The sequence below is a fragment of the Metarhizium acridum genome (assembly GCF_019434415.1).
Source record: "Metarhizium acridum strain ARSEF 324 chromosome Unknown scaffold_320, whole genome shotgun sequence".
NCBI classification, from domain to species: Eukaryota; Fungi; Ascomycota; class Sordariomycetes; order Hypocreales; family Clavicipitaceae; genus Metarhizium; species Metarhizium acridum.
In genome coordinates this window covers 1,215,673-1,237,890 of record NW_027094027.1, presented here as the reverse complement: position 1 = coordinate 1,237,890, position 22,218 = coordinate 1,215,673, and the positions used below count along the sequence as shown (strand labels likewise).

General features: G+C 35.3%; 4 protein-coding genes across 5 annotated transcripts; 2 read left to right on the top strand and 2 right to left on the bottom strand.

The window, feature by feature from the left end:
• Window positions 1-11,392: 11,392 nt before the first annotated feature.
• On the bottom strand, window positions 11,393-11,738 carry J3458_014633 (uncharacterized protein; the record flags this gene model as incomplete). The annotated part of the gene is made up of 2 exons (XM_066120674.1): window positions 11,393-11,443; window positions 11,502-11,738. 2 exons carry the CDS (start codon window positions 11,736-11,738, stop codon window positions 11,393-11,395), a joined length of 288 nt encoding a protein of 95 aa, XP_065974510.1.
• Window positions 11,739-15,783: 4,045 nt separating this feature from the next.
• J3458_014632 (uncharacterized protein) lies at window positions 15,784-16,140 on the top strand (the record flags this gene model as incomplete). The annotated part of the gene is made up of 1 exon (XM_066120673.1): window positions 15,784-16,140. The coding sequence occupies one exon, from the start codon at window positions 15,784-15,786 to the stop codon at window positions 16,138-16,140; it is 357 nt and encodes a 118-aa protein (XP_065974509.1).
• Window positions 16,141-17,643: 1,503 nt separating this feature from the next.
• Window positions 17,644-18,284, bottom strand: J3458_014631 (uncharacterized protein; the record flags this gene model as incomplete). Its single annotated transcript, XM_066120672.1, has 2 exons — window positions 17,644-17,978; window positions 18,032-18,284. 2 exons carry the CDS (start codon window positions 18,282-18,284, stop codon window positions 17,644-17,646), a joined length of 588 nt encoding a protein of 195 aa, XP_065974508.1.
• Window positions 18,285-18,592: 308 nt separating this feature from the next.
• Window positions 18,593-22,143, top strand: NUP84_1 (Nucleoporin nup84). Of its 2 annotated transcripts, XM_007812765.2 has the most exons (4): window positions 18,593-20,969; window positions 21,040-21,307; window positions 21,367-21,476; window positions 21,541-22,143. In XM_007812765.2, the coding sequence occupies exons 1-4, from the start codon at window positions 18,941-18,943 to the stop codon at window positions 21,870-21,872; spliced, it is 2,739 nt and encodes a 912-aa protein (XP_007810956.2). In that variant the 5' UTR covers window positions 18,593-18,940; the 3' UTR covers window positions 21,873-22,143. The 2 variants fall into 2 exon arrangements, with proteins under 2 accessions (XP_007810956.2, XP_065974507.1); XM_066120671.1 differs by having other exon boundaries at window positions 18,593-21,307.
• Window positions 22,144-22,218: the final 75 nt, after the last annotated feature.

The following is a 22,218-nucleotide window of genomic DNA, read 5'->3' as shown; positions in this document are numbered from 1 at the left end:
ACTAAACTATTAAAGATATAATAAAGGCTATAAATTAAGCTCTAAAAAGTAATATAATAATAGCTACGTATAGGTTACCTAGTAAAGATATAATTATTATATTCTAAGATAATACCTTTTTCTTTAAGGAAAATATAAACTAAACTTAAGTTACCTTTAAGCTAAAAGTAATAATTTATATAAGAATTCTTAGTATTATAATAAAGGCCTTTCTTATTTAATATATTAAAAAGAAAACCTTATAATTAACCTTAATAGGGAAAATAACGCGAAAATTATACGCGTTATAACGCGTTACCTTTAAAGTAATACTATAATATAAACGATTTTAATTCTAAAAGTTAAAGGGATAAAGTAAGTAAATAAGCTATATTAAACTAAACTTATATATAAGGCTAAGATATTTAATATTAAACCCTATAATAAAACCTTTAACCTACGTTAATACTATAATTATTATAAGATAAGCTATATTATTAAATATTATAAGATAATATTAAGGTATAGCTAATACATTACTACTTAATATAAAGATAAAGAAGAAAGTTACTTTATTATTATATTAAATGCTAAAGAAAAGTGTATTCTTTACTTTAAGGTATATTTAGCTTAATTTTACCTTTACCTTATATTAAAGAAATACTAGAATAAAGCTAAAGAAGTATATATAAAACGCTTAATAAGGTTTATTAAGCTATATTATAATAATAAATATTACTTAAGATTAAGAGCTAAGAGTAATTTATTCTTAATAGAAAACTAATCTTTTATAAAGAAGAGAGAGTATTTACTAGAAAGTTATAATTATTATAATACTATTAACTCTTAATTAAACGAAATATTATAGTATACTAGTTACCTTTTAGCTAATACCCCCTTAATAGAAGTGCTAACTATAATTATTTAACCCTTTATTTAGTAATAATAAAAATTCTTTATTAAAATATTAATAAGAAGAATATACTTATATATATAGTATTATAATATAGCTTTAATATTAACCTAATAGTAATATAAGAATAGAAAATAATAAGGTATAACTAGCCTTTTAGCTTAAAGCTTAGTAAATATTACCTAATATATTATAAAGAAAGAAATACTATATATATTAATAAAAGGTATAGCTTTAATATATAAGAGGCCTAAGAAGAAAAGAATTAAAGCTACGTAACACTTAAAGGTATTAATATTTTTTTACTTTATTTAAAGCTACTAGGCCTTAACTAATAAATATTATTAGTAAAACTAGAGATAATAAAGCCTTTAAATTAAAGCGTTTTTATTAGTAATTTTAACTAAAAACACCTATTATAAAACGCTTATAATAGAATATTTAATAGAGTAAAAAGACTTTTATAAATAATAAAGTAATAGTAACTTATACTTATTACGCTATATAAAGAACCTATTTAATAATATTATAGCTATAAGAATAATATTATAGACCTAATATAAGCTATAAGAAGCCTTAAAGTAATATACTTAAGCGCGCTTAATATAATTAAATTTAATTATATCTTATAGTTAATTAATATTAACCTTAAAGAAAAGAAACCTATATTAAATACCTTACTATTAAGGTATATATAAAAGAAGATAAAAGATAACCTAATAGCCGTAAAGGTATAATATTACTTTAGCTTAAAGATAGCTTTAATATTAATTTAAAACTACTAAGAGATTAATAAATATATAGATTAACTTATTAAGTAATTATAAGAAATCGCTTAATTAATAGCTTTAAAGAAGAGAAAGAGTAAACTTAAAGAGAAATTCTAGTAGATTAACTATATAGCTAAGATAATAGTAGCTACGCGTAAAGTAAAGAGAGCTTAGATTAAAAGACATATAAAATTAAATTAATAACTTTACTATAAGGTAAAGAAGGCCTAAACTTAAATTATAATTAAAGAAAGAAGAAGTATATAATAAAACGTCTTAAAAAAGATATTATTAGTTAAAGAAGGCCTTTAAAAACTAAAAAAATAAGCGAGACTTTAAAGCTATACCCCCTTAAAGTAAGCTAACCTTCTACTATTATATTAAGGTAACCTAAATAATTCTATAAAGTAATTAGCTATAAAGTATACTAAAAAGGCTAATATTCTTATTAAGAAATTCTTTCTTAAGTTTATAGCTAATCTTAATACTATTTTAAACTTAACCTTTTCTTAGCTTAATATTATTTATATTTTAAAAGAAGATTATATTAACCCTATTAAAATAAAAATAGCCTTAGTATTTATAGTAAGCTAAAAGGCTCTTAGAGATAATAAGATACTAGTAGGCCTTTTAAAGGCTTATAAGAGACCCCTTGTTAAAGCAATTACTTATCTTCTTAATAGCTCACTTAAATACGTTTACTTTTTAGCCTAATTTTATACTATTAAAGTAATTATATTATAAAAGCTAATAAAGAAGCTAAAGAATTATAAGTAAGCGGGTAATTAAAGGCTAATATTACTTTTAAACGTAATAGGTAAAATTATAAAGACTATAATTACGAGATAAATTATATAAGTTATTAAGGTAAAGGTAATACTTTTAAACCTTTAAATAAAAAATAAAAGGAATAGGTCTACTAAAACCACGCTTAAGATTATAATAAAAGTAATTAAAATAGCTTAAAGTTAGCGTAATATTACCTTACTTCTTTAGCTAAATATTAATAATATCTTTAATATAGTTAGCTATCTTAAACTTATTTAAACGCTTTTAAAGGTAAGGCTCTTTTATTAAATAATCGCGTTTATTTAAGCTATAATTAAGTTAAGAATAAGCTACTTATACTTTAATAAATAAATATTTTAGGTTTATTAAATATTAATAGATATCTTATAAGGTTTATTACTCTTATTAATATTATTTTTTACTTTATATTACCTTACTTTATAAGTAACTTTAAAAAGTATTAGGTATTCTTATTATAGGTTTCGCTAATAATATAAATATTCTAGCCTTTAATAAGATACTAAATTAAACGTAATAACGCCTTAAAATCGCCTAAAATACATGCGTAAATTAGGTAATAAACGCTAGAGTTTACTTTAATTTAATAAAGGATAAGCTTATACACTTTAATCGTATATAAACGCTAATAATAATACGCGTTTACCTTAATAACGCGAAGATATTACTAATAATTATAAAAGTATACTTCTTAAACGTGTAACTTAATTAAAAGCTCACTTAAAATAAATATTAAATAAAGATTAAAAATAAGTTAATCTAATAATAGCTCGCTTTTACCTCTCTTATAGCGTTTACTTAGAGATACTTTTATAAAGAAGTTAAATACTTATATAACTAAATAATCTAGTCTACTATTACTTATAAAGTAAGCGTATACTATAAACTAATAAAAATATATAATAAGCTAAGAGGTATTACGTAATAACTTACTAGTAAATAATTAGAATATCTTTAGGCTATTATTAAAGCGTTTAAAGCTACTTTAATCCCTTAGCTTAAGGTAAAAGTAATTATTTTACTACTAAACCTTTGTTTAAATTATATAAAAAGGCGCTTTAAATAGCAGCTTAAAGACTTAGGGATATTAGGCCGAATCTATACGGTATACGCATTTATAGTAAGGGTACTTAAATAAAGGCGCGGCCTATAAAGGAAACCCAACGAAGAAATTACATAATAGCTATAAATCTAGGGCTAGGGTAGCACTAGAGCATTAACAAGAAAACTACATTTTCAATTTTTAAAAAAGCTTAAATAATTAATAATAAATCTAATAAAATACTTGAATTATAATAATAAATACATAAATTAGCTAATATTATAACCAATTAGCTAACATAAAAAAGTGGGTCCTTCTAGCTTATTATAAGCTTAAGAACTAGATTATGTAATTTTCTAAAAACACACTACACTACACTACACTATAAAAACTACAAAATGTAGCTTTTTAAGTTTTAAGCTTATAATATTATATAAGGACCCACTTTTTTCATATAAGCTTATAATATAGAATTTATACTAGTTATCCGTAAAACCTATAATTCTATAAGTATTTTATTAGATTTAATATAATTTTTTATATTCGAAACTACAAAAACTATAAAACTACAAAACTACACTACTTCCAATGCTCTGGGTAGCCGCAGTACTACGCGGGAGGCGCTACGGGCAAACTAGTAACACAAATTCCACTATTAGTATTATAAGGCTAGAAACTAATACCTACGAAGAAACGTTAAGGTAGTAAAGAACGTACCTTAACTTAAACTTATTAAGTAAGGTAAGGGAATACACTTAAACCTATTAAAACACGAAATAGTAACCCTAATATAACTATATATTAGGTTATTAAGTCTTAATAAATTCCTTTATAAGTAGCGTGTCTTTAAGGTAAAGTTCCCCTTATACTAATATAAAATAAACGTAAAGAACGTATATTATATTATTATTAAATGCCTATTATATAATAATAGCTAATTATAAAACTAGCCTAGGGATTATAAGAAATTCTATTAAGCTTTAAGGAATATTAACCTAGTATAAACCTTAACTTAATAGCTATTAAATATAGGTAGGCTTTTCTATTACTACCTTACTATATTACTTATAAAAAGATAGGCTATATAAACTAGTAATAATATTAAAGGTAAGCTAAAGCTAGACTTAAGTTAAGGTAATATTAGGGTTTAGTATATAAAAAATAATTAAATAAAAGAAACCTAATCTATTATAATAGCGAATTATAGCCTAAAATTAAACCTAACCTAATAGTATAATAATAAAAGAATTTAATTAATAATATTAGGCTATATTATTTTTCTTTAAAGTATTCTCTCCCTTAAATAATAGATTTAGGCTTAAAGATAAGTAAATAGTATTTTACTTATTACTTAATACCTTTATTAAACTACTTATACTTAAACTATAATCCTTAAGTAAGCATTAATTTTAATAAGGCTGTAAATAATAATATAGGAAAATAATAGGGAAAACGCATTAAAGATAAGCTAATATTATTATTAAATATAGTAGCCTTCTTTATAATAACGAGTAATTATCGTAATAAATTATTTATCTTCTTTTAAGTAATACCTAAGGCTAATATTAACTTAATAATACGCTTTATAGTAGCTAATAACTTCTTTTAATTACTACTATTATAAGTAGCTAAAGCTAGGCTAATAGTAGCCTTACCTTTAAGCTTATTACGTAGCTTTTAAAGGATAGTTATATTAGCCTTTAATTAAGATAAAAACTAAAACTAAATTAAAGCTAAAGCTAGGGGTATAATAGGGGTATATACCTAAGGCTTAAAGATATTAATAAGCTTAATAAGCTTATCTTAAAGCTAGGGTAAAATTAAACGAGTTTTAGTATTAATAGAAACCTATAAAGTATTAATTAATATATAAAAATAATAAGATTATAGGCTAAAGTTAAACTAGACTTAACTTACCCTTAAGTAAAGATAATTATAAACCTAGTAATTAAAATATATAATAGTATTAAATCCTATAAGAGTTAATAAAGTTAGGCTAAAGTTAAGCTATAAGAATAATCTTATTAAAGATAATATAATAAATATAAGCTTAGCTCTTCTTTATACTAGTAGTAACTTAAGCTATATAAGGTAAATATAAAATTTAACGTTAAGCGCTAATTTATACGAATATTAATATAATACTAGGCTAGAGTAAAATAGGGGTACTTATAGTAACCTTTTACTTAATAGCCTTCTTCTCTTAGGTAAGCGTAAGTATTTTACCCTTAAAAGAGCTATTCTTTTATAATTAAGTTAATACTACTATTAAATTAAAGTTAATTAATTAGCTAAAACGTACCTTAAAAGTAATATTAGGTATAACTATTTTAAAAATAATAAGCTTTTATAAAATATTAATAAAAAGATATTAAGATTAGGTTAAAGTTAAATAAACGTATAAAGTAAAATAAACTAATATATAATTAAAAATAGTAAATAAAATAAGAGAAAGAGACGCTTAATACTAGGCTAGTACTAGGTAAAAACTTACCTTAAATTAAGAAAAAGCTTATAAGAGCTATAAGAGATAAGAAAAAGCTTAAAAAATAACGCGTGTTAGCTAAATCCACCTAAAAAACGCTTAAAAAATAAGCTAATATAGGTATAGCTTTAATAAGCTTGTAAAGAGAGTTAAAAGCTATTATAAGGCTAGCCTAATATTAAAGGCTATAAAAAGAGGCTATACGTACGAAAATTAAGGGTTTAAAGAAGAAAGAAAGAAAGAAAAATTAATAGCTTAATTTAAAGCTCTTATAAGAGCTATAATAGGCCTTAAATAGCTAGTAATAGCTAGCTAAGCCTAGCTAGGTAGCTCTAAAAGTAAGGATAAAGTAAAGTTTACTATAATATATTAACTATACTAGAAATATTTAAGATATAGCGTTACGCTAGGCTTAAGATAATATAGTATAATATAATACCTAAAGAAAACTACGTAATAGCCTTAAAAACCTAAATACTAAAATAGCTACTTAATTAACGTATTAAGGCTAACCTAAACTTAGCCTAAACCTCTACTATACACGCTTTAATAAACTACTATTAGAATAGTTAACCTAATAGGTACCTTTAACCTATATAATCTAGAATATACTTTATATAATTATAGGTTATAGCGGGGTAAGAATAACCTAGAATAAAAGTAAGAGGGTTTTTCTTTCTATATAAAGAGTTTTCTTACTTGAATTACGTGTAAAAGTACTAGAATAGCTTGTAATAGCTTTAAAGTACCTAAATAAATAAATAAATAAATATAATTTAAAATTAAGTTAATAAATTAGGTTATATATTTATTTAACTTAATATTTAAACTTCTATTAATTTTAAATCTTATTTAAGAGTTATAATTAATTAACTAAACTTTAAATTTAATTTAAAATATTATTTAATTAATTAGTTTATTATTTTTATTATATATTATATTATTATTTAACTTTTTAAACTAATTATATTTAGAATTTAAATATTTACCTAATACTTATACTAAAAGCTCTATTAATCTTTATTTTAATTAATTATTATTAGAATATAATATAAAACTAAAAAAAATATTAAGGTAAGTTAATTATAAGGTTATTTTATAATATTTTATTAACTTATTTTAAATTATAGTTTTATTAAAGATAATAGCTTTAATAATAATACTTTTCTTACCTCTTTTTTAAACTTTTATACGAAAAAAACCTAAAATCTTTTAATATTTATTATATAGCTTATATTTTAAATATTATTATTAAAGATATTATATTTACGTTTATTATTAAATTAATAACATTTAAAAATATTAAAAAATATAAAAATAATAAGCTTTTATACTTTTTAATAAAAGAATTTAATTAATTATCTTTTAAAAAATAAAAATAATTTTTTAATTTACTTTTAAGTATTTTAAGTTTTTTTTTATTATATTTATATATCTCTTAAGCTAATTATTATATAGAAATTATTAAAAAAGTTAAAAAAATAGCGATTCTTCTTAAAAATAATTAATAACTTTATTCTTAATAGATTAAAGCTTTAAAAGAAGCTAAATTTAAGAGCTTTATAGCTAAAAATAATAATATTATAAAAATACTATTAGATAAGTTATATAATATATTTAATAGCTTTTATTTCTATTATTAAGACCTTAAAAATCTATTTAAAACTATTAATAATTATTATTAATTATTTTTACTTAACTTAATAAACGTAATAAGATAGAATTTAACTTTTAAAATAATAAATATAATTATTATACTTAAAAAAGCTATTATACTATTATAAAACGTTATAAATATAATAGCTTTTAAAGATACTAATTTAATAACGTAAGAATAGCTTAATTTAAAGACTTTATTAAGTATTTTAAAGGTTTTTAATAAGCTTATAAAGAAATTATAAAGCTAGGCTTATAAGATTATAAGCTTAATATCTTTTTATATCTTTAAAATATACTTTCTTCTTAAAAATATATTAAAAGATTAAGAAAGTTAGCTTAAAAACGTAAGTTTTTATATTTTTAAACTTTTTATATTAAGCTTTTTATATTAAAATAAACTATAATAATTATTTTAACTTATTTATAGAAAAACGCTTATAATTTATTAGCTAAAGCTTTTATTTTAGCTTTAAATATAGGTTTTAAGAAACTAAATTATTATTTTCTAAAAGATATTAATAGTAATTATAGTTTTAAAAAGCCTTATTTATTTACTATTATATTAAACCTTAAATTTAATATTAAAACGGTTAAAACTTAATTTAATATAAATTTAATTATCTTATATTTATTATTAAATGATTTAAAAATAGAATATTAAGAGTAAGTATAAATAATTATTAAAAATAACCTTTTTTTTAATATTTTATAATTAATTATATCTTAAAACATATAAATTATATATAAAAGACCCTAAAAATAAGCTTATTTTAAATATAAAAATAAAAGAAGATTCTTCTTTTAATTTTAATTTAAATAATTAAGTAATAATTAATTTATAATAATTAACTAAGAAATTAATATCTTATAAAGATTTTAAGCTTAAATTAAAGCCTAGTTTATTTAATAACTTATTTTTTATGTAAAAAAATAAAGCTATTAAAGAAACTAAAAAAAACGAGATTTCTAATTATTATAAGCTTAATTTAAAAGATAATAAGGTATTTTTAATATTTATAAGCTTAATTATATAAAAATATACTAACTTTTAATAGAAAAATATATTTATTTAATAGGCTAATTCTATTAAAGCTTTTTTAATTCTTTTAATAATAGTACGAAAATATTTAGCTATTTTAACTACTTTAAGAGCTATAAAAGGGAATTTTAATTAAGAAGATAACGTAATTAATAAGTAAAGAACCTTTATAATATATTCTAATATTTAAAAAATTTTATTATTAAAAAACTAGGCTAAAAATAAGGAAAAATAAGTTATAATAAAGAAATATTATAATTTATTCTCTTATTTTAGCTTAAATTTAAAGAAATTTAAATTAAATGAAAATTCAGCTTTTTTTAATAATAATAAAGCTATTTTTAAAGTTAAATTTATAAATAATACTAAAAATAAGAAAGAAGAGAAAGATAATAATATTTATAATATATAATAGCTTTATATTAATATAAAATGAAGCTTTTAATATTTTTTTTAAATTTTATAATAATAAGAAGAACTTTAACTTTATAAAGATATTTATATTAGTATTATAAGTTATATATTAAAAAAGTTACTTACATTTATATTTTTTTAAATTATATAAATATAATATTTACTCTTTTTATAATATATTTTTAAATATATTATTAAGAATTAATTATATAAAAAATAGTATTATATTAATATAATTTTAAGGTTTATAATAATATATTATGTACTATTATATTCTTAATAATTATTAAGATATTAAGTAATAAAGCTTAAAAAATTAAGTTTAATACTATATAAATTAGGAAAAAAGAACCTAAAAATAAGAATAATTAAGTAATATAATTAATTAACGCGTTAATAGCTTTAAAGTATTTAATTTTATAAAATTTATATATTTAAAGTTTAAACTTTATATTTTAAATTTTTAATAAAATATTTTAAATAATAAAAATATAAATAACTCTTTTATTATATAACTTATAATCATATAAATTAATGCATTTTAAAGGACTAAAATAGCTCTATTTAATCATATAAAAATATTTCTTATAAGTCTTATAATTAGCCTTATATATATAAGTAAAAAATTTACTAGCGTTTTTCCTTAATAATATATTTATAGGTATTTTAAGAATGTAATGTATTATATTTAAATATAATACACGAAAATATAATATAATATAAAATATAATATATAATACACTTGTATTTACTATATTTGTAAGAGCTTTAGCTACGGCTCAACTATCTCTATATCTACGACGAATAGCAGCGTTATATAGGGTTTTATAATATTTAGGGTTTAAATATAGCTTATAATAGGGTTTAAACTTAGCAGGTTAGGGTTAAAGTAATTTTTAGGTAATTTAAAAGTTTTAAGGCTTAGCGTGCCCTCCCAGGCTCATAACTGTCACACGAAAAAATACCAAAAAACGGGCGTGGCCACGCCACGGTATTTTGTGTGTTATACACCCTTATATTCTCTGCGACACCCCCTACCCTGACTAGTAGCTCTGGTCTGCTGAGTAAGCCACCCATCTAACGTGTGGGTACCTATACGTTGACACCATAGTGTCAACAAATGCCTTAGTCAGCGCCTTTCCAACGCCGACACCCAAGCGCCAGAACCCACCTGTAGACACTTGTAACCTGGTCACACTCGTACGTTCAATTGCCAGATAATATATGGTAGAAATGAGAGCTGGCAGATTGACTTGGAGGGTGGTTGTGAACACTACTCTTTATGCCTGGCCTGTGACGTAGCTCCTATTGCGTATTGCTATGCTCTACGGCCAGCACTGAGAACTGACAGTTTATCTTTCGACTAGTGGTGGAGCGTATATAACTGTCAGACATCCCAACAAGCAGTACTGATTGATAAGACCCTTACTGATAACTGATTGATTGATTACCGTCTTACTGATACTGACTGATTAATTTATCAGTAAATGCCATATCGGGATATAGTTGTGCCGCTAGCCCGAAACCTGCACCGGGAGGGGAGGATGTTCGTCCAGGCTATGCGAGACCAAGGCTAGCTTGGCTAATACTTTCTGCCAGACTGTATTGATATTGTACCACTGATTCTCTGCCAATTCTAAATTATGATCTTGCAGCCTGACTGGCAGTTTCTGACAGCTGAGTTAAGTTAACTGTATAACAACGAACTATAAACTGTCACGGGTCACGAAACAATATGCCCATCGCGAATAAGGTTGTTCTTGTTCCAACTCCCAATACACTCTGTCATCTCTATAGTCTCTACCCCCAGGCGTGCACGGTCAAACGAAATCGTACGACGAGTACCTGAGAAGACACGTTCTGCCTTGTCCGACATTGGCGCAATTGAAAGTACATTGAGCGCCATTTTATGTAGACGCGAATATTCCAGACGCTGCTCCTTTCTGGCCCACCATGCAAGGGGACTCACCGTGATCTTGCATGGAGAGCCGTTAATAAACTTGTCCAGCTCATCCTCATCGTCGCCCGCTTCCGTCACATCGAGCGACTGCGCCAGCTTATCGTACACTGTCATCTCTGCCTCCGGTACGCCCTTTGGCGCAGTCTCAACAGGAAGATTTTTGTACTGGCTCCATATCTGCTTGGCCTTACCGATCGCGCCGTCATGCCAATCCGCGTGCCAGTTTTGGCGGAGGTACTTTAATCGCTTTGATGGATGGAGAAGCAATGCCGCGGAGTATACCGGCGTCTCGTCGGTCCTGACGTAATACTTATCAAGCACAAACTAACCCATGTGGATAGAGTGGATGAGACGTTGATGATTGCTGTACGTCTTCTATTCGATAGTTAGCATCATCAAATACCATGCCAATCAACGCCGATTGACCAATTACCTTGGCATCTTCAAAGTGTTTGAGCAATATGTCCATATGGTAGAGTAGCTGATCCAATGACGACCACGACTTCTGCTCTGCCAGCGTGGCTTGCCAGAAGGGTTGGAGGAAGTCGGCTGTTAACCTGAGGACATCCCAGTCATCCTCTGTGAGGCAGTCATCACCCAGGGCCTTGTGATGCTCTTGTTGAAACACCATCAGCTTGTCTTTCTTCTCAAGGGCGGTCCGAAGGAGCATGTACCACGAATTCCATCTCGTTGCGTTATCAATGCCGAGTGCACGACCTGCCAGGCGTTGCCAGGCATCGCTGTGCACTGTGGAATTCCGTATGAACACGGCGATGTTGTGCAGTTTGCCCAGAGGCCCCATCGACCGCCATCCAGCTTGGTCCTCCGGCACCTTCCGGTATTTGCCTTTGTTTATTCCTTTGTTGTAATTGCGTCTGCAGAGACTCGACAACCGTTGCGTCCATGTTTTCATCCGCCTCCTCAATCGCCGCACAGAGTGCCTCCTTGCTGGAGGCGAAGAGAAACGCCTGAAGGCATAGATTGATGATATGGCCTCCACAACGAACGCGACGTTCAATGGGGTCGAAAAAAATGCCAAATTCACTCGCCAGCAATTTAGACAAAGCACGTAGACAAGTGTTATTTGAGGTAGCGTTATCCGACGTAAAGTAGCCAATGTTGCCCGCAAGATTGAAATCTCGTATGGTGTCAAGCAGGTGCCTCGACATCGTCTCTCCCGAGTGACTATGTTGTATGTTTGGCAGACCCAACAAGGCCTCTCGAAGCTCATAGTGTTCATCCACCCATTGCCCACATATTCCGAGAAATGCTTTCCGATGTGGCGATGACCATAGATCGATGCTGAAGTGGACTTGTGACTTTGCCGCCTGTAGCTGGGTCTTGATGTTTTCGCGGTGTAGCGCGTACGACCTCTCGATATGGGCCAATACCGTAGTGCCAGATTGGATGAGGATCTCGTCAGCCCTAGGGTTCACTGCGCAAAGAAGCGCCTGGTATTCTGGCCAGGAGACACAGTTAAGCGGCAGACGACGACGCGTGATAAGCTGGATTTGTGCTTCATAGAATGCGTCGAGTTTGATAGTATTCCGCAGGATTGATTGTTCGCCACAAGACAATAGTTCTCGATTCTTCTCCTCCGCACGTGTGAATGCCACCTCAAGAGACTGTTGAAGTGCCTTCTTGGCGGGCCGCTCCTCGTCATCGATGACAATACCGTGTCCCGTTCGCATATGCCGTTTTGCGCTGGTGGTCGAGACAGTCCGCCATGGCGGGTTAAGGCAATGCTGGCAATACCAAAGTCTCTGACTATTCTGGTGCGTATCCTCGTCTCCTTGAGGAAGACGAAAATGCTTCCAGGTTTCTGGCGTGCGCAGTTTACGTTTCTTCGGCCGCGACGGACGCGTAGACACGGACGAGGAGGAGGAAGTGGAGGCCGGCTCTTGTGACTGAGGCTGCTCGACTGCGGAGATGCTGGATTCTGGCGCCGGCGAGTGCAATTCTTCGTACTCAATGTCACCTACAAATAGACGCGACCCGGGAGGCATGCTGACTCGACTCACTCGACTTATTTAGGATATTTAGGCCAACGCATCGTGGTGATGGAGGAGACAGCCTATAGGGAGCCAACGCGAGAAACTGACTGGCCGGCCCATGTTCGCGTCAGCTTCGCGGTCTCCTCGCGTCATTTGGGTCGTGTTTAGGTCATCTAGTTGAAACGTCTTGGTGCAGTCATGGAGAATTTGCGAAGTTGATAGTACATGAGCGAAAAGTTGTACGATAGATGGGTCAATACTCCAGATCTCCAGGCGAGAGGTGGTGAAGGGAAACTAGTCCGGTCTTAGTTTAGCCCCCTTCCACTGCATTAAGAGACAGCGAGTTTTGGTGGCCGTGGTGAACCGTCCATCAAATCAATCAAGACATCGGGAAATGCCTCTCTAAGCGTGGTGGAATCAATACCAAGCAGAGAGGGTTCAGTGTGAGAACTCTGACCATACTGTTCACCTATAGAAAAGCACGAGACGAGCGTGTTAATTGAGATGTCAATCAGAAACGCGGCGTGTGACAACCTACCCTAAAGACCAGATAGGGGATACTGCATACCCCGCGTATTTATACTGAATGACTAAGTATTTCTTAACACCAGCAGAACATAGTGGGTCACGTGTTTTACTGATTACTGATTGATTGATTAGGGGCTTACTGATAACTGATAACGTACCAGTATCAATCAGTAATCAGTACTGCTTGATAACTGACTGCTTGTTGGGATGTCTGATAACTGTGGGAAGGATTTTGCGGGCGGTTATGAGGCGGGGGAGGGCCGCATCGATCACAGTTATAGAATATCTTTATCCTAGGGCCCATTGTTGATTTTCTTGGACCGTCCAATCCAGATCGCATAGTAGCGTTGTGCAGCAAAGGCCTGGATTGCCGCGTATAGCTCTTCTTTAGAGCTATTTACTGCCTCTGGAGGCAAGGGCATTAACGTAGAGAAGGAGGAGGAAGTTGCCGCGCCGGCGGCCGCTGTGGCAACAGCTACAGGTGTCTGCAGGTGGGTTCTGGCACTTGGGTGTCGCGCTGGAAAGGCGCTGACTAAGGCATTTGTTGACACTATGTGTCAGATTTCACGATGCCCCACTTGAATCACTACCGGGGTCAAGTCCGTTATTGAGGTCAAAAGTTGATGATTGTATTCATTGATGCTTGTATCTTCTGTGTGTTCTTGTAGGGCGGGGAGACTTTGTCTCCCCTGCCGGGTTGCACCGCCACACGCCACTATTACTATCCCCTCTGGTGTGTTAAGGCTCCAGTGGGGTTACGAGCTCCACAATGCACATGCTGATAGCGGGTGACCTTAGGGCGACCCGTTAATCGCGCTAGGACTGTACTAAGTTAAATGTAGTGACTTGTAAAATACTATCTTATGGGTACACTTATAGTCACTTAATATTATAGTAAGTAAATGTACCTTTTTAAATTTAGCTTCTTATTGGATATATACCCCTGCAGATACTCGATTGGAGCCTTAACACACCAGAGGGGATAGCCGACTCTGCATTTTAGCGCCGTTTTAATTGCACACTCTCCCGCCAATCTATCACTATGGTGTCAACGTATGGGTACCCCATGGTGTCAGCGTATAGGTACCCCATGGTGTCAGCGTATGGGTACCCCATGGTGTCAGCGTATGGGTACCCGATGTCCGGTCAGCGCCTAAGTTTGCGGGTCCGTACAGTCGCTATACCCGGATTTTGTAGCAGCTCTCCACATGTTAGGAATCTCAGAGCATTGGAAGTAGTGTAGTTTTGTAGTTTTGTAGTTTTTATAGTTTCTTATATAATAAATAATATTAAATCTAATAAAATACTTATAAGATTATAAGTTTTACGGATAAATAGTATGAATTTTATACTATAAGCTAACATAAAAAAGTGGGTCCTTATAAGCTCTTATAAGCCTAGAACTTTAAAAATATAAAATGTAGTTTTTATCCCTTTGAGTGTGCGCAGGTGCCTGTTATGTATATACTCCACTTTTCTCTATTACTTGCTAAGGACATCGTTTATAATAGGGTAGCCACTTATATACTTGTAACTTCTAGTATATAAGGCACTTTATTTACCATATATATTCTTAGGTAACTTAAGTATCTTTTAATCTCATGTCTTTAATTGGTTAACATCCTTGGTCGTTACCAAAATGGCACCTGCGCACACTCAAAGGGATAGTATAGTATAGTATAGTATGTTTTTAGAAAATTATATAATCTAGTTTTTAAGCTTATAATAAGCTAATAAGACCCACTTTTTTATATAAGCTAATTGGTTATAATATTAGCTAATTTATGTATTTATTATTATAATTCAAGTATTTTATTAGATTTATTATTAATTATTTAAGCTTTTTTAAAAAATGAAAATGTAGTTTTCTTGTCAATGCTCTGGTTAGGATGTACCGAGGGCACCCCATTGTGGCGCCGCAATAGTCAAAGGGCGCCGTTCCGGTGGGAGCCACACTGTAATCTTTTCCTTTGCAACTGTTGATCGCCTGTAACTCTTCCTGGGGGATGAAAGACTGACTCTGCTACCTCCACGCGGTATCCCTGGGAATCTGGATGCGTTCACTTCCAGAGCTAAAGCAGAGACGCAAGGAAGGGTTTGTCAAAGTTGGACAGGTGCTTTGGGCTGGCGCACGACAGACGCGTCGGGACCAGAAGAGCATGGAATGCTGTCGCAAATAATGCATGATCTTTGATGAGCCACATGAACCAAGAAGTTAGTAATCCACCTGTGTACTTCAAAACATCTGCGGGTTGGGACCCCGCACCTTACAAGTTTATTAAAAAAAAAAAAAAAAAACCTTTTTATCATCCATTTTTCAGCACGTCAAAAGTGCGACAGATGGCCACATCACAATTGAAAGCAGGCAGCAACGAAGAAAACGGAATCAGAAACATCGAGCCGACCCACAAAGTGCGATACAGACAAAAAGCACGCAGAGATTTGGCCTTGCTATTAATATCAGTCGAAGCCAGGACATATGTATCAGCTACGTGTCCAAAACTGGCCAGAGAACGGTATTATGAAGAGGAGTTCCATGGGAACTTGTGAGCAAAGGGTTAGATAAACTACGGATGCGGATACGGATTTTACTTCACTTTGACACGAGTGCATGGACGAAGCGACAAGCAGCGAAGAAATGCCATAATCACCAAACAAGCAGGAGAGAAAGGAAGTTGACAGCGTGGGGCTGGTCGAGACATGGCCGATTGTTAAGGAGTGATATATATTCACAGACAATGCTTCGCCTGCCGGTCAGGTCTGTGTCAATATAGCTGCACAAGCGAGCATCTTTCTACAGTACTGCCGCCAGGAATGTAGACAAAGGAGCGGTAGCGACCCGGGATCTGTGGAGGTAATAGCTATGCTAGAGTTGCGAAGCTCACGGCGCTACGACCGTTCCTCAATCTCGGGTATGATAGAACATCTCCTTCCGATTCTTACCACTGTTTCTGAGACGGAGCCCAATCAAACCCAAACCGCGCATATGGTCAATGACTCTCTCGCCAACGTAGTCGGTCACCCTAGAGCAGCCTCATAGTTCTCATGAGCGAGCCATGTTGGCAGATTGAAATCTTTATAAAAACTTACTGGTGAATGGCCTCTCGCTATAATTCAGTGACCACATTCATCTTCGAGTGGCCTGCACAGTCCACCGCTGAACCAGGCTCAAACCATGACCTTGGCAATCTGGGCCACGGCACTATCATGGTCCCACTGAATGAGTGTCCTGTCCGCACTTTCCTCCATTTTTATCTTCACCAAAGCTTCCATCGCCTCCGTTTCCTCTTTCGAAAGTAGGTCAAGTCTCCTTTGATAATCTCCACCCTCATTTTGCCCAAAATAGGCGCAGTCTAAGTACCTCTAAAATATGAAGTCAAAAGCCCAGCTATTTCTAGCTGCATAATTGATCATCCACGTTTTACTCTCCCAGCTCTTTCTCATTAATTGTGAAAGGGGCATCCCCGTGTCTCTCGTATGGGACGATGAACTTTACATCTTCTTCTTCTCCTCCTCTCCTTCTAGAACACTTAAAAAAGTATTCAGGCGGGGTTCATATGCCTCCATCCACGAATCATATCCACCAGGCCAGTACTCCAGGCTCTTCAAGAGCAGCCACCAAGGCGGGTCAAAGGAAAACTACGCCGGGGCAGCATAGGCGAACTCCCAGTCTATAACACCCACCACACGAAGATCTTAATCAATTAAAACGTTAAATGGGCGTAAATCTTCAGAGTACAGCCGAAACATAGCTTCGCGATAGGATTACTGCTCAGGATTAAATCCAAGTGCAAGTAACCCACTAGATGCAAGCCGCCGAAACAGCTGACGAGCAATAAATTTATCGCGTACATCATCCTCATTAAGAACAGCGTTATTGTGTTAGAACGTTATCTATGCCAGATGCATATCGGCCATGGCGGCGTACCACTCCGTGGAGGTGCAGTATTGTTGTAATGGTAGTAGTGATGGGACTACCCCAGCGAACTCTACTAAGGAGTTCATGTTCTAAATGAGAGGCCGTCCTGAAATAGAGAAGGTTCTGTCTTTATCCTAAACCAATGAACCTATTTGGGGGAATGATAGTGTAGATAGCTGGAGGATGATATTGGCCATTTGCCTATAGAGAAACTCAAGCTTTTGCTCGCTGATATTGGCGTGCAGAACATGGGACTCGTCTGGTCCAAGGAGAGGGTCGTTCAATGCATCAGACATTGTCCTATCATGCTTTATATAATCCATAATAATGAAAGGGCCAAGGCTAGTAGAATTCTCTGCCGCAGTTCCGTAATGGTATATTTTAGGCACAGGAATAGTGGTGTTTGCCGCAACGTAACGCATTATAGCCACCTCATACTTGATCTTCTCCTCAGGGAACTTCACAATGCCTGTTCTGATTTAGTCATGTCTTTTAAGGCGAGTGGGTAACATATCGAAATACCTTTACAGAGGATCCTCATCGCAGCAGACGTGCCATCACTGTATTCCAGCCGATAGAATATATTGTATCCGCCCCTGATCGGTGAGTAAAGCTTTACAGGCTCGCCAGGCTTATATTTTGTTATGAGGTTGCCAATGCCACGGTAAACGTCCGAGTTGTGTAGAGACCTCTCCCACGACTCGACCTCCTCATCACTTTTCTCCCATGCAAGGTTGTCCTTTTCCATGCGAACGTATCTCGGTTTCGGAGCCATTTCGAACCAGTCCAAGCTGCAATCTCAAAAACAAGAAAAAAGATAACAATTTTGAGGGCTAAGTCAAAACCAGAACAATGGGGAAGGGAAAAATTGCCGTGGTGGACCACCACGGGCCTTGGGTACACAGGCGTCAAAAGAATGGGGGCTGTGCCTTGCGGGGGCCATTTGGTGACTGGCAGCCTATCAGCAGTCGGCCTGGTGCAAGGTGGACCAAACGTCACAGTGGGTCACCGAAAAGTCCATGCAGGGGGTGAAACGGCAACCAAGAAAGAGCCCAGAAACTGTCAAGTGCAGGCTGGACGTTGCTGGAGCTCAAAGACGTCCAAAGTTGCAAAAACACCAACGTCGAGCTTGGCCAACTTTCTCTGATCGCAACCACAACGCTGCTCGACATCTACGAATTGATAAGCTCGGCGATTGAAGTCGCCCATTGCTGCTGATCATCTTCACTCGTAGCAGGCAGTGGAGTCATGCCGATGCCAGCCTGAAGCTACCCTGCCGAGACTCTTGACACTCTGAAGGGTTAGCATTAGGCGTTTTGGCGGTCACCCGACAGAGTCATTGACCGCGCATTCGACCGCCGTTTACGGACCGTTTCGTTTGTCGACTCAGTTTCATGTACAGTGGAGAGCCAACGGCCTGTCGCGGACAAGATGGACCCGAGCAAGAGACAACAACAACAGATGGCCGCTGTAAACCCCGGACCAGAGGTCGAAGATTTTGCTAACGCTTTGGATGCTTGCTTAATGCCAGGCCTCAGCGTTCAAGAGAAAAAGGCTCGTGTCTTGGACCTTCCACGCAAGTACCACGAGAATGCGATCCGCCGGTTAGCACAGAAGCGACCCAAGAGTGCACGAGGCGGCAGCGAGGACATAGACATGGACATGGATGAGCGGTTGAGTAATGGGGCCAAAACAGAGAACTCAGATGATTTAAAGCAGCTGGAAAAGGAGGTTGAAACGTGGGACCTTTTCCGGCGGCTTCTTCCTTTGCGGTATTCGGATTCGAATGACGAGTCGATGCGATTTTCTCCATTTTCGGCCTCAAAACCGGCACGACGAGACTACGTAAGCGAATACCTCACGACTGACGGCCTTGCCTTGGAGCGTCGTGCTGTTCTTCAATGGCTGCAAACCAATTCTGCCTCTGGGCCAGATATCGACGACCTAGCTCGAAAACTTCAGCAAGATGCGGATAGAGGAGACATAATTGCTCACGGCTGGCTTCACACACGATCAAAAATAAAGCTCAGGAAGAGCATGACAGCGTGGCCACATTTGTTAGATCGTCAGTCGCCCAATGTGACAGCATCCCATCTTAACGCGGACGGCTCACCGCTAGTTACACACCTCGACCCTGATGCCTCCACCCGACAGCGCCGCAAGTTGGAACCTCAAGATGAATTCTTTGAGCGGGCTATATGGCTTGGGTGCTTTAAGCATTTGCGACGAGGTAGCAGCCTGAAAGATATACGTGAGTGGTGCCAAGAGCGGACGGAGCTGTGGAGGGCCGTCTCAATGTCCGCCATGCCACTGTCTATTGATGACAACCAAAGTCCCGCATCGAATATTGACCCGTCAGCCTTGGCACTATGGCGAAGAATGTGTTTTGCATTGGCCAGACAAGGGGGCTCCTCTGATGACGAGCGGGCTGTGTACGGAGTGCTGTCAGGAGACATCTTGAGTGTGGAAAGGGTAGCAAAGACGTGGGACGATTACCTTTTTGCCAACTACAACGCCCTTCTTCGATCACAAATCGACACATACATGCTATCTCAGTGCCCATCTGATGTAGCGTCAAACCTGACGCAATCGTTCCCATCATTTGATGCAGTACAGTTTCACGGTAACCAGGAGGGCATTGAGAAGCGACTCATCATCTCTATTGAATCAAGACCAAACATGGAGGCGCAAGCTAGGGAGCCCAACAAGGCCCTTCAGGCATCGTTCATTGCGAAGGAACTAGAACGTCATCTCTTTGAACAAGGACAGGTGCTGACCCGACGCGCAAATGAATTCGAAAAGTCTCGTCTTGTTCGCAGGGGTCTTGGAGCCCTTGATGATGTTGTAGAGGAGAAGTATTTCGATTTTCCACAGCACAGCGGACTACGGATTGTCGCTCACGTGTTCGTCCTCATCGCCTTATTGAAACGGTTCGAAGGCCATCGTCACAGTGGGATGGAGCCCGGGTTCCCTCCAGACAAACGATTCATCCAGGAGAATATCCTTGCTAGTTACACAGACTACTTACGACGATGCAAGCTCCAGGAGCTAATTCCACTGTACTGCTCGGTCTTGGACAGCCCTCGATCTTACGAAGTTCTTGCTTGGAATGTCATTGAAGAACCCGACGCAAACAATCGCATAACGCAACTCAAACTCATCAAGCGCGCTGGAATAGACGTATTGGCGTTTGTGGAGAGGCAAGCGACCCTATTATTTGATGAGCTGGATCATGATGCAACCTCATTTGCTGCCGAAAAATTGCTCAACATTCTAGGTGATGGCCCAGCAACTGCTCGGCATGGCAGGCCCATCAAACCCGACTTCTTTGGGGAGGAGGAGGACGAGGTTGACATCAAGGATGTCCACGTCATCCGATCTTTAGAGTGGCTCCTCACGGTCAGCGAAACCTGGCCCCAGGTATTTTCTATTGGCACAAGAGTGTACAAATTCTTCCTTAGTATGCAGCTGCGGGCCGGCATTTCAGAACTCGTTGATTGTATATATACGGTGCTAACGGGCTACAACAGGGAACTGCCGGCTTAACGCAGCGCGAAGACTGATGCAGAAGGTTTCTTTTAGCGAAGTTATGCGAGGCATGACGGATCAGGACGAGGGAGATGTGGCCATGTATGACGATGTCAACTTCTGGGTTCAACAGCTGCAGCTGAGTGGTATCGAAAACGTACGGCCAGAGCAGGTGATGGCTGACGCGCGGAACTACCGAGAACTCGAGGCTCTTGTTAAGGCGCTCGACAACCTCGAGACTATGGCATCGCTCGTTGTGATATCTAGGGAGTACGTTGGCATTTGCTAATCCCACGGCGAGGACACGTAAATACTAACACACATATCAGTGCTGATGCATCCAACCGAGATTTCTGGAACGGCGTGGGTGCCACAATTGACGCGACCAAGGACAACATGCAGCCCTTGTTGCGCAACTGGCTCATATCTGGCATTGAAGGTACGTCTGGCGAACCGTCTCCCATGACATGCGTGTTGACAAGATTGCTAACTGTACTGTACAGCCGGCGACAATGAGCTTAAAAGGCTCAGACAAGCATACCTACCGGAGACGATCCTGGCATACGTCAGCGCGCTACACTTTGCGGGAACTGGCCTGACACGCGATCACCTCCTGGAATGCATGGAATTGGCTTCCGTCATCGCAGAAAGGAACTCTGACCTGGCGGACGCGTTTTTGAGTGCCGGGCGAATGACGGAACTCGTGGAGGCGTTTACAGCGTGCAGCAAGGCACTAGCTATTGCAACGGGGGATAGCAAGAGGCCTGTTGGCTCGGCCAGCAAGGAGCTTCGATATATGGGGTGGTCAAGAGATCTGTGGTCAATTAGAAACTAAGTGAAGAAAGACAGTTGGGTCAGTTGCGAGAGTACCAAGGTGTTTGGAAGGTTTGGGGGCGTGCAAAGCACATATTCCATGTAAATCATGATGACCTGCAACAAGCTCAGGAAATGCGGGTAACACTGTAATTGGGCTGGTGTTTAAGTGCAGGAGCAATATAAACCGTGTAGTTATACCATGATCTTATGTCAAGAGCATGGGTACCTAGGGCACATAGATGTCAGGTATTCCAACATGTGTAGCCTGGGTTCCGATTTCTGCATCCCCACAATGTACAATGTACGGAGTAATGTCCTTTGTGGTTGTCGCCGCCCCACCAAACGCCACGCAGCTCGATGCGCGT

Excerpts from the sequence above, each read along its gene's own strand:
- NUP84_1 (XM_007812765.2), top strand. The coding sequence starts at position 18,941 with ATGGACCCGAGCAAGAGACAACAACAACAGATGGCCGCTGTAAACCCC. Across the intron at positions 21,308-21,366 it reads CTCGTTGTGATATCTAGGGA|TGCTGATGCATCCAACCGAG; the intron begins GTACGTTGGCAT and ends CACACATATCAG. Across the intron at positions 21,477-21,540 it reads GCTCATATCTGGCATTGAAG|CCGGCGACAATGAGCTTAAA; the intron begins GTACGTCTGGCG and ends TGTACTGTACAG.